General features: G+C 32.4%; 1 protein-coding gene across 1 annotated transcript; it reads left to right on the forward strand.

The window, feature by feature from the left end:
• The first annotated feature begins 717 nt into the window (after positions 1–717).
• On the forward strand, positions 718–11032 carry LOC117905981 (disease resistance protein RPV1-like). The gene is made up of 8 exons (XM_034818892.1): positions 718–1311; positions 7198–8263; positions 8366–8674; positions 8772–9105; positions 9262–9437; positions 9523–9781; positions 9824–10238; positions 10830–11032. The coding sequence occupies exons 1-7, from the start codon at positions 821–823 to the stop codon at positions 10210–10212; spliced, it is 3024 nt and encodes a 1007-aa protein (XP_034674783.1). The 5' UTR covers positions 718–820; the 3' UTR covers positions 10213–10238; positions 10830–11032.
• The last annotated feature ends 2219 nt before the right edge of the window (positions 11033–13251 follow it).

Raw genomic sequence — 13251 nt, forward strand, 5'->3', positions numbered from 1 at the left:
TTAAGCTCTTCAATTTCATATAATTGGTTCAAAATTATACTTATATGTGAAGATTGAATGTTTGAAATAATAATTAACACATGATGATTTTTTAAATATATTATTTTTCTTTTTAATTCATATTTAATCTCAAAACAAAGAATGCCCTTTATGTTAATATTGATGTAAGGGTATTTGATAAAATTTAAAATTAAGTAATGAAAAATTGTAGTGTTCAATATTAAGAGCCTGATATTATAGGTGTTGAATTAATCAAAGTGTAAAATATTTGATATTATTTAAGTTTTAAGCATAAAGTTTAATTTAACTATTTGATAATAAAAATAGTGAAAGATTAAGTGGTTTAAACAAATGAGACCCGCCATTTTTTTCACTCTTTAAAGGTTATTTTTTTATTTTTATCAAATACCCTCTTTTGGTTAATTATGATTTTATTTTTGTAATGCACGTTTAAAAAATTGTAAAAAAATATAAAATATAGTCAAAGAAAATTTTATGTGATAGATTTTATAGCAGGTGTATCTTTATTTTATTTTTGTGTATTTTCATTATTACCTTTTTAGTTTTTCTGATAGAAAACATGAGTCATAGTTCAGTTGCCAATTTACCAAACCCATGGATTCAACTATTTTTAAAATAAATGATAATATAATGAAAAAAAAAATCAAAATATAAGGGGAAAAGGACATATGATCACAATAAGCGTGTGTATCATGGTGCAAGGTATTCCTCTCCACAAGTCTTGTTTACTAGTTCTTCAGTTGACAAGTTGTGCTTAATCTCTAAGTTTTGCACAACCAGCCTAAAACTGTCATTCCGCATGGATCAAATACCTTCTTCTCCTTTCAATTCTTCTTCTACTGAATGGCGTTATGATGTTTTCTTGAGTTTTAGAGGAGAAGATACCCGCACAGGATTTACAGACCATCTCTACAAGGCTTTAGTTGACAAAGGAATCCGTACCTTTAGAGACAGTGAAGCACTTCGAAGTGGAGAAGAGATTGAAGGAGCACTTCTGAAAGCTATCCAAGAATCAAGATTTTTCATCGTTATTTTCTCAGAAAACTATGCTAACTCCAAGTGGTGTTTAAAAGAACTCGCGGAGATCAATGAATGCAAAGCAAAGGGACAAAAAGTTTTTCCAGTTTTCTACCATGTAGATCCAAGCGAAGTGCGAAATCAGTCTGGAAATTATGGAAAAGCATTCGCAGATTATGAAAACGATGCGAACCAAGACAGTGAGCGAATACAAGTATGGAGGACTGCCCTGAAGGAAGCAGGCCGTATAATTGGATATCATATAGATAAAGAGTAACTATACCTTCTCTTCATCTCCCTCTGCATATTTTCTCACTAGCTGACTTGATTTTATCTATTATTACTCTCAAAAAACTTGGGCCATTTGAGTATAAGTTTTTTCCGCATGATTTCGTGGAAGCCCATTTCTCTATCCATTTGATCTCTTCATTTTGATTATGAGCAGTATTGTATAAATGGTTGTGCCCTGGACATAGATTTAAGGGGAACATAGTGGGCGTTTTAAGATTTAATATTGAAGATAAAAAAGCATAAGAAGTGCACATACTTGTAGTGATGCTCTTAATGGATACCTTGATTGCTTGCTTCTTTGATCATTATTGCTTATTTGTTATATCTACCCTGATTGTATTGGTGCATTATTATTATTATTGAAAGATGATGGACAGGATATTGTTGGTTGCGATGAGCAGGTAACATGGCGCTGGTGGTGTTGTAGTTAGTGGAGTTGAGTCAGTGCTAGAGAATGCAGGGTTTTAAAATTTTGCGTTACAGGCTCTTATAGCTCAAAATTTGCCTCAGAATTTTGTATCTCAAAAAATTGTTTACAGTATCATCCAAACCCAGTTGTAATGAACTTGAAATCTTTGAAAATATCCAACACATTCAATTCTTCTATCAAGAGTTTGAAGAGGTTGCACGCCTCAGATGAGCTCCACTACTGGCTTTAAACAATTCCAGGAGAGTGCATCACATCTCATATTAGTTCTGGATGTGGACAAGGACATGGTTATGAGGCAGTAGTTATAGAAATCATTCTTTAAATTTTCAAAATCAGAATTATAACAAAGTCCCCTCTACAAGCTTCCTAAGAATACAGTCAAGAAATAAGTCAAATCTTTACCAACCCTCCGTGAAAGTAAAAGGAAAAAAATACAAAAAGAAAAAATAAAAATTAACTTAATCAATAGTGATGGATTAGACCTTAGTCATAATGGCATTACCTCTATTATTTATGTTAGAAAATTCCTTAATTTTCTTCTACTTTGTACCACACAACATTTAGATCTAAGAATCACATATTTGTTGAATTAGAAGTTCCTTGACCTAAAAGACTTACGCTTGGTATAAGCAATATTATTCCTTTTTCTAGACTGTTCGTGTTGAAGAGCCCTTGAATCATAGGCAGATGCTTTTTAATAACCTAAGAACACTGAATTTATTCAATGGAAATGATAAAGATAACAAAATTGTATATCTAAGGCTAAAAAACTTACCTTTAATCTAGATGTTTCTAGATCAAAATCAGAATGAAGAAGTTGCTCATTACTACCGTCATTCTTTAGCTCTGAACATTTGTGTAGGATGACTATAGAATCTTCTTGAGGGAGAGGGGGATTGAGGCTCTCTAGAAGGCAATGGTCCACAATATTGAAACTTTAAACCTCCAAGGGGGTTTCTATAGCTCTTCTTATGCTCTTAAGTGAGTTGAGTCATCTTGGGCTTGAGTTACTTAATATAGTCAACTAGATATTAATTAATTAACTCTATTGTGCTTCAATTAATTACTTAATTGAATTCAAAAAAGCTAAAATTAATTAGTAAAAAAAATCTTGTGTAACTTCATGTTTTTACCCAAATGATCTTATACACATAAATGGTTGATCTTCTATAAAACTTGAAGTCTTTGTGCCAACAAAGTTTACGAGCTTGAATAGGGATCATTGAGACCCATTGGAAAATACTGGTTCTTTCATAATCCAATTCTAAAGTTGACTCAAGATTCCATTAAAGAGAGTTAACTGCACTTCAGTATTCTATGAAATTACATTGAGACAAGAAGCTAGAATTTGTGACCTATTAATTGACTACATGCAAACTTCTTATAAATTAGTGTTCGTAATCTAACAAAGTGGATGTTATCAACCTCTCACGATTACATTTAAAATCTTTGAGTGTCAGATCTTCTTATTATGTGATCAAATCAATTGACATGTTCTAACTCTCTAAGAGCATATGTCAAATTTCACTTAAGAAATTATTATGAGCACTGTTTATATGATCACAAGTTCTTAGGATACATGATTAGATGATGCATTGTCTTAATCCCATAAGACATCATAGTACCTATCTTGAGAATATCTATTGTCGCCTGCCTTAATCAACAATGACCCAATCTTTAGAGACTATATGATCATCTTAGGGTCTCATTCATAAGTCAAAGTCACTGAAAACATCATCACTAACTCAATATTCTCTCAAAGTTGAGAGTCTATGCAATATAATAAATTGGTGAATCATGACAACCTTATAACCAATGTCATGATTTATTGTAAGTCTTGTCCAATGTGTAGCTATACATATTAGTGTACTCATTATGAAAAAAACATCCCGATGATCAAGATAAGTCATCCTTTCAATTAGGAGGTAACACATTACAATGTTTGATAGATTGTTTAATTTCATGAATCAACATTGAACAACTTATTATTTTGCAAGGAATCTATGACTTGGATTTTTTTTGCAAATCATATTGAACCTAAGTCATGTATAATGCATGCAATACAAGTATGAATTCTCAAATAAGTAATTAATGCAATTAAGGAGATTGAAGGAAACTAAAAATCATAATAAATAAATATATTAATGAAGTTTTTTTTATTACATCTTTCAAGGGCCCTATCCTAACACCTTGTTCAAATAATCTATAGGGTGAATCAAGATACTATGTTTTGAAAATAGTAGTGAATTTATGATCGCTTGCTTTTTCGTCGTTTATTAGATCAAAACAAAATTTATAACCTAATTCACTATTTTAGAGCAGCTTGTACCCGATAAAAAAAGTGATTTTAGTACAAACTATTATAGTATAGTTGTTTTTAGGTGTCGTCCACTAAGATAGATTATTCTCGGTAATTAAGACTTGAATGAGAGGATAAGAAATGATTGTGATAAAGTGAAATTGATTTGAAAATTCATGGTGAAAAATCAATTTAATAGTGGTCTAAAATTGAGAAGAAAAATGAAATGTAAAATAAAAGAAAATTAATATGAAGTGAAGTTCTCGGAGTTAAGATTTTCTAGAAAACAATTTCCATGGTGAATAGATGTTGAGATCTAATTTTCATCAAGTTAGATTGAAAACCTAAATTTTCATCTAAATCGATTTTTGATTTAGCTTTAGATCTAAATCTAATTTCTCTTCAAATTAGGTCATTTAATCCAAGAGATCAATTCAAATCATATATTCAATTCATCTTAAACTATCTTTCAATGATTCACACAATGCAACTATTCAATCTCATCAAATCTAACTTTAAGAATTTAATGAATTTACCTAATTTGCATTGTAGTAATCATCCAAGACAATTTGAAGAGAAAAATCCCCAAATTTCAATTAATCAATCAATTGGATGAAATTACCTTTGTAATTCAAGCTCATTTCTCTAATTCACAACAGATCTTGCCTCTAGATCCTCCATCCTCCGAGAAAAATGAGATTTAGCCCCTTATGCTTGGAGATTTGGTCTCACAAGGCATGTTTGGCTAGCGAGAAAATGAAGGAAAATAGAAAATTCTATAAAGAGAGGAAATCTGGAAAATTCTAATATTAGAAATGTCTTAAAAGTCTCCAAAATGAGAAAATCAAGTTTCTATTTATAGGCCAAGGTCAAGTGGACACTTGACATCATCTAAAAGGTCTTTTGAAGGTTCTTCACCAAAAAATTTGGAGTTTAGTAATAAAATAACAATTTCGCACGAGATCCAGCAATTTCGCACGATTGTGCGAAGTAAAAAATGCATTAGCACTAATTTTTGCCTTATTGGAGCATTTTGCATGATTGTGCAAAATTTTCGTATGGTCATGCGAAATCAGCTTTGAGATTTCCCTTTGATTTACAACAAAAATGCCTTCTAGTCCATTTCGCACGACTATGTGAAATTTTCGCATGATCATGCAAAATGGAAATATTTAATTTTTCAACTCCTTTTTGTCATTTCTTCTATTTCTTTATTTTGAATCCACCTCAACCATCTCTAAATCAACTCCAAATCCCTGTCCAAACCAATAGCATTACTTCTTTCACTATGCATTTGGATCTTCATCAACTTTATTTGTTCTCTTCAATTTGATTCATCTCTTTTGTCACAAATTTATCAAAATCATACCTTGAAATAACTCCAAAACTTCATAAAACTTGTTAGTAACTCTTGCAAGGGCAACAACATATTAATTGAGTGTTTTAAGCATAATTACTATTCAAAAGACGTGAAATTCATGAAAATTATTATCTAAAATATGCTATTTTTGAGTAGTAATCAATTTATATCTCAAACTAACATTGAATTGTGTTGTCAGTGAAGTCCTTGACACAGAATGCATATGAAGAATCTCACAACCATTTATATGTACATGTATGATATATATAAAGAATATTGGATAAGGAAATTATGAGCACGACCAAATCAAAATCGTGTATTGCCATTGATAGATTTGGCAATAGTGTGTGATTTACATGGAAATCTAGTGGTGGTAGAAGCTTATAAATAGAGACTTCATCTCCTCATTCTAATTATCCTAGAGTTGAGAGAAAAAAGAGTGGTGCAACTCTTTGAGTGAAAAAGTGAGGTTCTCTTGAGAGTTAGAGAATTATTATTCTCTTGGTTGTAATCGAGTTTTGGGTTTGTGAGGAGTGAGTGCTCATAAACACTTGTGATTATTTTTCTCCTTATAATGAAGATATGCAGCATCTCTGTGGACATAGCCTGTTTTGGGTAAACCATGTAAATTTGTGTGTTGTTTTTGTCTACTTCATTTAGTTATTATTTCCACATTATTTTTATGACTATTAATCTAGTGTTTTGGAAGATTAATTTCCTAACAAATTGCATGTCCACTAAGATTAACACTAGGAATTTTGTTGCCTATATTCATACACAAAATGGTTTAGCGCAATCCCTTGGATCCTTAATGATAACTTGGGATTTATTAAGTTTGAATTTTCCATCATAAGATAGCTTGAACCTATGTTTGGTAATGTTTGATGAGACAGTTTTCTGTTGGAAAATCAAATTTGAAAGATAGGATAGAATTTCATGGGATGCATCCAAATGATTTCATTTTAAATTTTATGACAAAATCAAATTGAATTAGAAGTTCAAAGGATTATTGATTTGGAAAAAATTGAAAATTATCATATGCAACAATTGACATATGAACATTAATACTAAAGGAATGATGTAAACCATTTATTTCACGACAATAAAAAAGTTCTAAGAGTCAATGACCACTCTATAATGATGATAGTAACACTCAGTCATATGTCGGTCCACCAGAAAATGGGACATGACTAAAGGAATTTGAGATTTACCTGGTGATTTGAGAAAAACATCTCCTAGTACATTGGAAATTAGTTGATGAAACTATAACAAGAGAAAATAGCATTGAAAAAGAATTAAACCTACGGGAAGTGTTAATGGACATACTCTCTTTATAGTTTTGTTGGATTTGATGATAGAAATGCAAGGTTGAAATTCTTGGAAAATAATATAGTAGCTTGTTACATTGAATGAGAAGTTATCTATACAAATGATTAGGTAACTTCATTATAATTAAACATTAACCTCCAACACTTTCAGCTTGCAGTTCTATGTTACTAAGCATGTATCAAAAGCTAAGAGAGATCTTATGTATATTTTCATTTCTTTCAGTACTTCATTTTCATTTATTCACGTTATAATGAAATTCAATATATTTAAATATCTCATTTAGTTGCTGACATCCCTCTAACATATGATTCAATATTTTATCCGTAATTCTATTTTTATGAACTAGACCTATCCATCACAGACGAACCTCTACTTCATGATTATTTATTTATCTTTTATAGCTCCTTCTCACTTGTCTCAATTTAATTTGTTATACTTTTATATATGCAGGCCCGAGGCAGATGTTGTTAAGACCATTACTAGAGATATGATATGTGAGATAATAGGTAAAGGCTGTGTTGAGGATGGCCTAGTTAATAAAGAATCCCGTTTGAAAGCCTTAAAAGAGTTGATTGGTGAATCAAAAGATGTTCGCATGGTTGGGATCTATGGACTCCCTGGAACAGGGAAGACAGCTATTGCCCGAGCTTTGTACAATGAAATTTCTTATCAATTTGATGGTTCTAGTTTTCTTGCAAATATCGGAGAGACATCCAAAAAGGAGGGCCTATATTGCTTACAAGAACGACTTTTTTGTGATATCTTATTAGGAGAAAGTCGAAAAATAATGTTTCATAGAAGAAACAATTTGATTAAGCACAAATTTCGTACTAAAAGAGTTCTTATTGTTCTTGATGATGTAAATAACGAGGAACAAGTGATATTATTAGTCAGAAAACATTATTGGTTTGGTGAAGGAAGTAGAATCATTATAACGTCTAGAGATAAACGTATGTTATCTCAATTTAATGTGGATGCACTTTATGAGCCTAAGAATTTAGATTATTGTGAAGCTTTAGCACTCTTGTGTCACCACGCCCTTACCGAAGAACAATCTCCACATTGTTTTTTTGACCTTTTAAATGAAGTAATGATTTATTGTCATCATCATCCTTTAGCTCTTAAAGTTGCGGGTTCTTTTCTACGTGGCAAGGGATGTTCGCAGTGGAAAGTTCAGTTACAAAATTTGGGTATAAAATCTGACGTTTTTAGAGTGAGTTATGAAGAACTAAGTGATGAAGAAAAGGATATATTCCTTGATGTTGCATGCTTCTTTCAAGGGGAGTACAAAGATTTTGTTACAAAAATACTAGAGAAACATGATTTCTCTGCTGAACATGGAGTGCAAGTTCTAAGTAATAGGTGCCTCATAACAATTTCGGAAGGAAAGTTATGGATGGATAGTTCAATACAAAAAAAGGCCTGGTATATTGTTCGCCAACAGGCACGGATAACAGGCAAACCTTGCCGCTTGTGGGATCATGATGAAATCCTACACCTACTGGAGACAAACAAGGTACCTTCATATACACTCTTAGATGTCTATAGCTTAAGAAAAAAAATACTGACACATATACACATGAAATTTGCTTTACTTATTTGTGGCTCTTTCTTGTAGGGGATACGTGCAATTGAAGGCATATCCTTAGACTTATCCAAATCAAATGACATAAAATTTTCTGTTGAAGCCTTTTCTAAAATGAGTGTACTCAGATTGCTAAAGGTCTTCTTGGGTTCTGGATGTGTCAATGAAAAGGAGACTTATAAAGTGCATTTTTCTACGGACTTTAGGTTTCCTTCATATAAGTTAAGGTATCTCCATGGGCATGGATACCAATTCGATTCTTTTCCTTCAAACTTTGAGGCAAAGGAGCTTCTTGAACTCAACATGCTATATAGCAGCCTAAAACAAATTAAAGGGGATGAGGTATGATTACTATATATATATATAAATGCTTGCTTTTAAGATGAGCGTTGATGTAAATAGAAGCTAATTTCCTCAATTAAAATGTTTTCTTTCACAGATTCATTTTCCAAATTTAATTGCCCTCGATCTTAGTCACTCTCAACAATTGAAAACTATCTCAAACTTCTCAAGGATGCCAAAATTGGAGAAACTGGTTCTTGAAGGTTGTAGAAGTTTGGTTAAGGTTGACCCATCTATTGTAAATCTGAAAAAGCTTTCTTTGATGAATTTGAAAGGCTGCAAAAGGCTTAAGAGTCTTCCAGAGAGAATTTGTGAATTCGATTTTCTTGACACTCTTATTCTCGCGGGTTGTTCGAGACTTGAGAAATTGCTAGGTGACTGGGAGGAACGGCAAAGTTCAGTAAACCTGAAGGCAAGGCGAACTTATAGAAGTGAGTATAAGATACTGTTATTTTGTTTGGTTTTCGCACACCATTAGGTCTAAGCAAATGCCATCTATGTGATAGGGCAGTCCCCAGTCATCTTTTGATGCTTACTGTCATTGCAAAAGTTAAATCTAACTGGAAATGACTTTATTATCATACCAGGAAGCCCCACTCCACCTCCGAAGCTAAGAATTCTTCACTTGGGGCATTGCAAAGGGCTTGAAGGAATTTCAAAGCTTCCTTCAAGTATCCAAGAAGTAGATGCATACAACTGCACTTCCATGCCAATTTTATCGTGGAAGACCGGACTAGGAGCATCCATTTTACAGAGGATCAAGGTTTCTTTCTCCCATGTTAAACTTTGTTATTTTCAAGGCAGAACTTTGCTCTCTTTTTCATGATAAACTTCAATTTTTATGGCAGATGAAGCCGGAATCTGCATTTTCTATCGTTCTTCCTGGGAATACAATTCCAGACCGTTGGGTCACCCATAAGGTGACAGAATCTTCAGTGACTATGAAGCTGCAAAAACCTGATCAGTGCAGCGATGACTTCTTGGGATTTGCCGTGTGCCTTGTTTTTGCACCACAGGCTGAAGGGCCTCAGCTAAATCCTGAAATATTGTGTGAATTGAATAATTTCACATTTTTCTTTTGTGGCGAGGACAGTGTAGAGTCAGATCAAGAACGGGGCAACAACAGTTCAGATGAATTTCTAGATCAAGAACGGGGCAACAACAGTACAGATGAATTTCTAGAGTCAGATCAAGAACGGGGCAGCAACAGTACAGATGAATTTCTGACTGCAGCAGATGAATCTCTAGAGTCAGATCAAGAACAGGGCGACAACAGTACAGATCACGTGTGGTTGGCATACCGACCACGACCACGTGCTCGAGCTGATGGATGTCATCCTAAAGAATGGAAGGCTTCATTTAAAGTGATTGACTGTGAGGTGAAAGAGTGGGCTATTTGCATGGTTTTGAAAACCCGACCGCCGGACTGGCCGGGGCCGGTTGTTGAATTGGTCCAACCGTTGACCGGTGAAACTGCCCACTCTAGTTTGCAAAATGGGCCGTGGCTTTGGTTCGTTTCCCAAGGCCTGTGGGCTTGAACCATGGACATCACGTTCGGGAAAGGGTAAGCGCACCACTCCACTATGTTCCGTTCTTGTAAAGTAATACCAAAATAATCTACTTATCTTATTTTATAAATAACAGTATATATATAATATTACATTATACAATTTTTCTTTCATTTCAATATATTTTCATATTTAAATATTATGCACAAAAATTTAAAATATTAATATATTTAAATAAAAAGAATAAATAATATTATAATTTTTTAATTATATGTATTTTTAAAAATTTTAAAATTAATTTTAATTTTGATTTAATAAAATATAAATTATATATTTATGACGTTACTGGTTCGACCGTGGTTCAATCACCAGTTCGACTAGTAAATCGTGAACCGATAACTTTTTCGGTTCAATGACTGATCCGATTATGAAAATATTGACTATTTGCTTTATCTACTAGTAGAGTTTGGGCAAAAAAACCCAACGAAAATGGAATTTCTATCTCAGTTGACAACATTATTCATGATATTTCTTCCAGCTTCCAAACATTTCGGATTGTTTGATTTCAATGTTCCAAAATATCCATATAAACTCCTTTCTAAGAAAGTCTGTTTATCCGTGGATATCACCTTTGTTCCTATTTGCAGATATCTTCCCTGCACTCGTTGGCGAGGAAAAAAGAGTGGGATCGTGGGCGAGGCAGTGAAAAGGCTTATGGCTTTGGCGTGGGGGGATCTTCGGTGTGAGAGTGAATTGTGGGCTGTTTTGATAAGCTTTATCTTTTGATGTGTTTAATGTCTTTAAGATAAGGCCTTGTTTCGTTGTTTCTATATATCTTTACACTTTTGTATATTCTCCTTTGAATCTTTTTAGAATAATTTTAGACTTACATATATTAATAATTATTTATGATTAAGTTATTCATATATATTTAATTTATATTTGTTATAAAGTTTGGGCTACCTTGTGTGTAGAGTCCAAGTCACATGTGTCTTACATGATGGGCCTAAGACACATGTAGCCCAACAATCCAATGGGTAAGGTCCATAAGGCATAGAAGAAATTAATATATAAGGAATCAAAAAGGGGTTTGGTTATTATTCAACCTTTTTTGAAAATGCAAAACGTTCCCTCTCCTGTCTCCCATCACAAGAGAGAAAACATAAGGTGGTTTCTCCTCTATTACTTTAGAAGAACCATATTTATTCAAGATTACCAATGGATTCAGGTTTGTTTACATCCTCCAAAATAATAGGCATGTTTTCTTTATATGATTTAACATCAAATTTCTGTTTTGGGGGTGATAATGGAGTTTACAACATTTCATACCTGGAAAATGCTTCTCCGAAACTTCCCATCTGCTTTCGAACGTCGGATAGATCTACGTGATAAAAAATTGGCACAATTGTTTGTCCCATTTCTTTCCTGCACTCCATGATCTTCACGAGCTCATTCAAAGCACCATCTGGAACTAGCATAGTTTTCTGAGAATACGACCATAGAAAACCTTGATTCCTCGATAGCTTTCAAGATTTATGGAGCAATCTCTTCTCCTCTCTTAAGTGTATCATCTCTTAAAGTTTTAATGCCTTTGTGAACTAAAGTGGTATAAAGATGATTAGTAAAATTGAAACGGGTATCTTTGCCTCTAAAGCTCAGGAAAGCTTTTTGAGCACTTGTGGTAGCCATTGATGAAGTGTATGAACAAGAGTTTGGAGATTTCTCTACATATCATGAATGATTGACCACTATTAAGCTCTTTCCTGGAAAAAAAATTTGGGTATCAGAAACAAGGGTGAAGTGTCCTGTGCAATATAAGGTCAACGACTCCAATAATATTTTAACAATATAAAGAAATTTTAATGGCCTGTGAATCCTCAAATCAACTGTAGCAAAAAATCTCGCAAGACCAAAATATCCTTCCTCACGTGAATCATGGGTTTGGATCATTGAATTTTAATTTTTCTTTTTATTTCATCTTCATTGTGTAAATTAAGTATTATACGCATTGTATATATTTCGGTATTAAAAGGAAAATATGAATTAATTAATTGTTTAGAGGGCTTGATCAAGTGAAAATGATATGATATATGTATCGGTTGAAATATCGATAAACATAGATATGTCAGTACTTGGATTTTACGGATATATTGGAATACCGGAGAAATATCGGTGAGACAAAAATTATCTAAAATTATTGGGAATGTTAAGAAAAATCCAAAGAATGATAAAATAAGCAAGAATATACATGTTAAAATTGTTTTATAAGTATAATTGACATAAATATGATCAAAGAAAAAAAAATGGTAAATAGTTTATGATACTTGAATTTTAAGAATAGAAAATATGAATTTTGGAATTGTACACTTAGAAAGTTAGAATTGAGTTAAGAAATGTTTGATTTTATTAAATGAAAACAATTTACACATAAACATAATACATATGACATTGTAATAGTCCTTAATACCAAAATAAAGATCGATGTGGTTCCATCATATTGTTAGATGAAAGGAGTCTATCTTGTTGAAGATAATATTCATACCAAGACATAGACCAAGACATAGAGTTTCGATAGTATTGATTGTAAGTACGAACATGTCATACATAAATGAGATAAATGTAAAAAGTAATTAAAAATAAAATGATAATATAGATTTAAAATAAAAAAAATAAAAATGAATAATAAAAAATAAGAAAGGATAAATATTTTTAAAAAAAAAAGCTTTCAAAAAAATCTCTCATATTTACCCGATATATGGGCGATATATAAAATATATTCGTCAATATATCCAATATATTCGTCGATATATCAGATATATCGCCGATATATTTCAGATATATCTTTAATATTTTGACAGGCTTCCTCCGCTACTCCGTGCATTGCTTCACACTCAATTTTTTTTATTGATTTATTGGTTCCAAATCGATATATTGTCGATATTTCGTCGATTTTACTGATTTTTTTGTCGATATTGCCCAATATCCAATATATTGGCGAAATATTGTCGATAAAATCCGTTTTTTCAATCCATGGATATATGGCAAGTTAGCTGAATTTTTTAATAAGCA

This window comes from Vitis riparia, chromosome 18 (genome assembly GCF_004353265.1).
Source record: "Vitis riparia cultivar Riparia Gloire de Montpellier isolate 1030 chromosome 18, EGFV_Vit.rip_1.0, whole genome shotgun sequence".
Taxonomy (NCBI): Eukaryota; Viridiplantae; Streptophyta; class Magnoliopsida; order Vitales; family Vitaceae; genus Vitis; species Vitis riparia.

Coding starts and splice junctions, on each gene's coding strand:
- LOC117905981 (XM_034818892.1), top strand. CDS start 821: ATGGATCAAATACCTTCTTCTCCTTTCAATTCTTCTTCTACTGAATGG. Junction 8,264..8,365: donor ACCTACTGGAGACAAACAAG/GTACCTTCATAT, acceptor TCTTTCTTGTAG/GGGATACGTGCAATTGAAGG. Junction 9,106..9,261: donor GGCAAGGCGAACTTATAGAA/GTGAGTATAAGA, acceptor TTATCATACCAG/GAAGCCCCACTCCACCTCCG.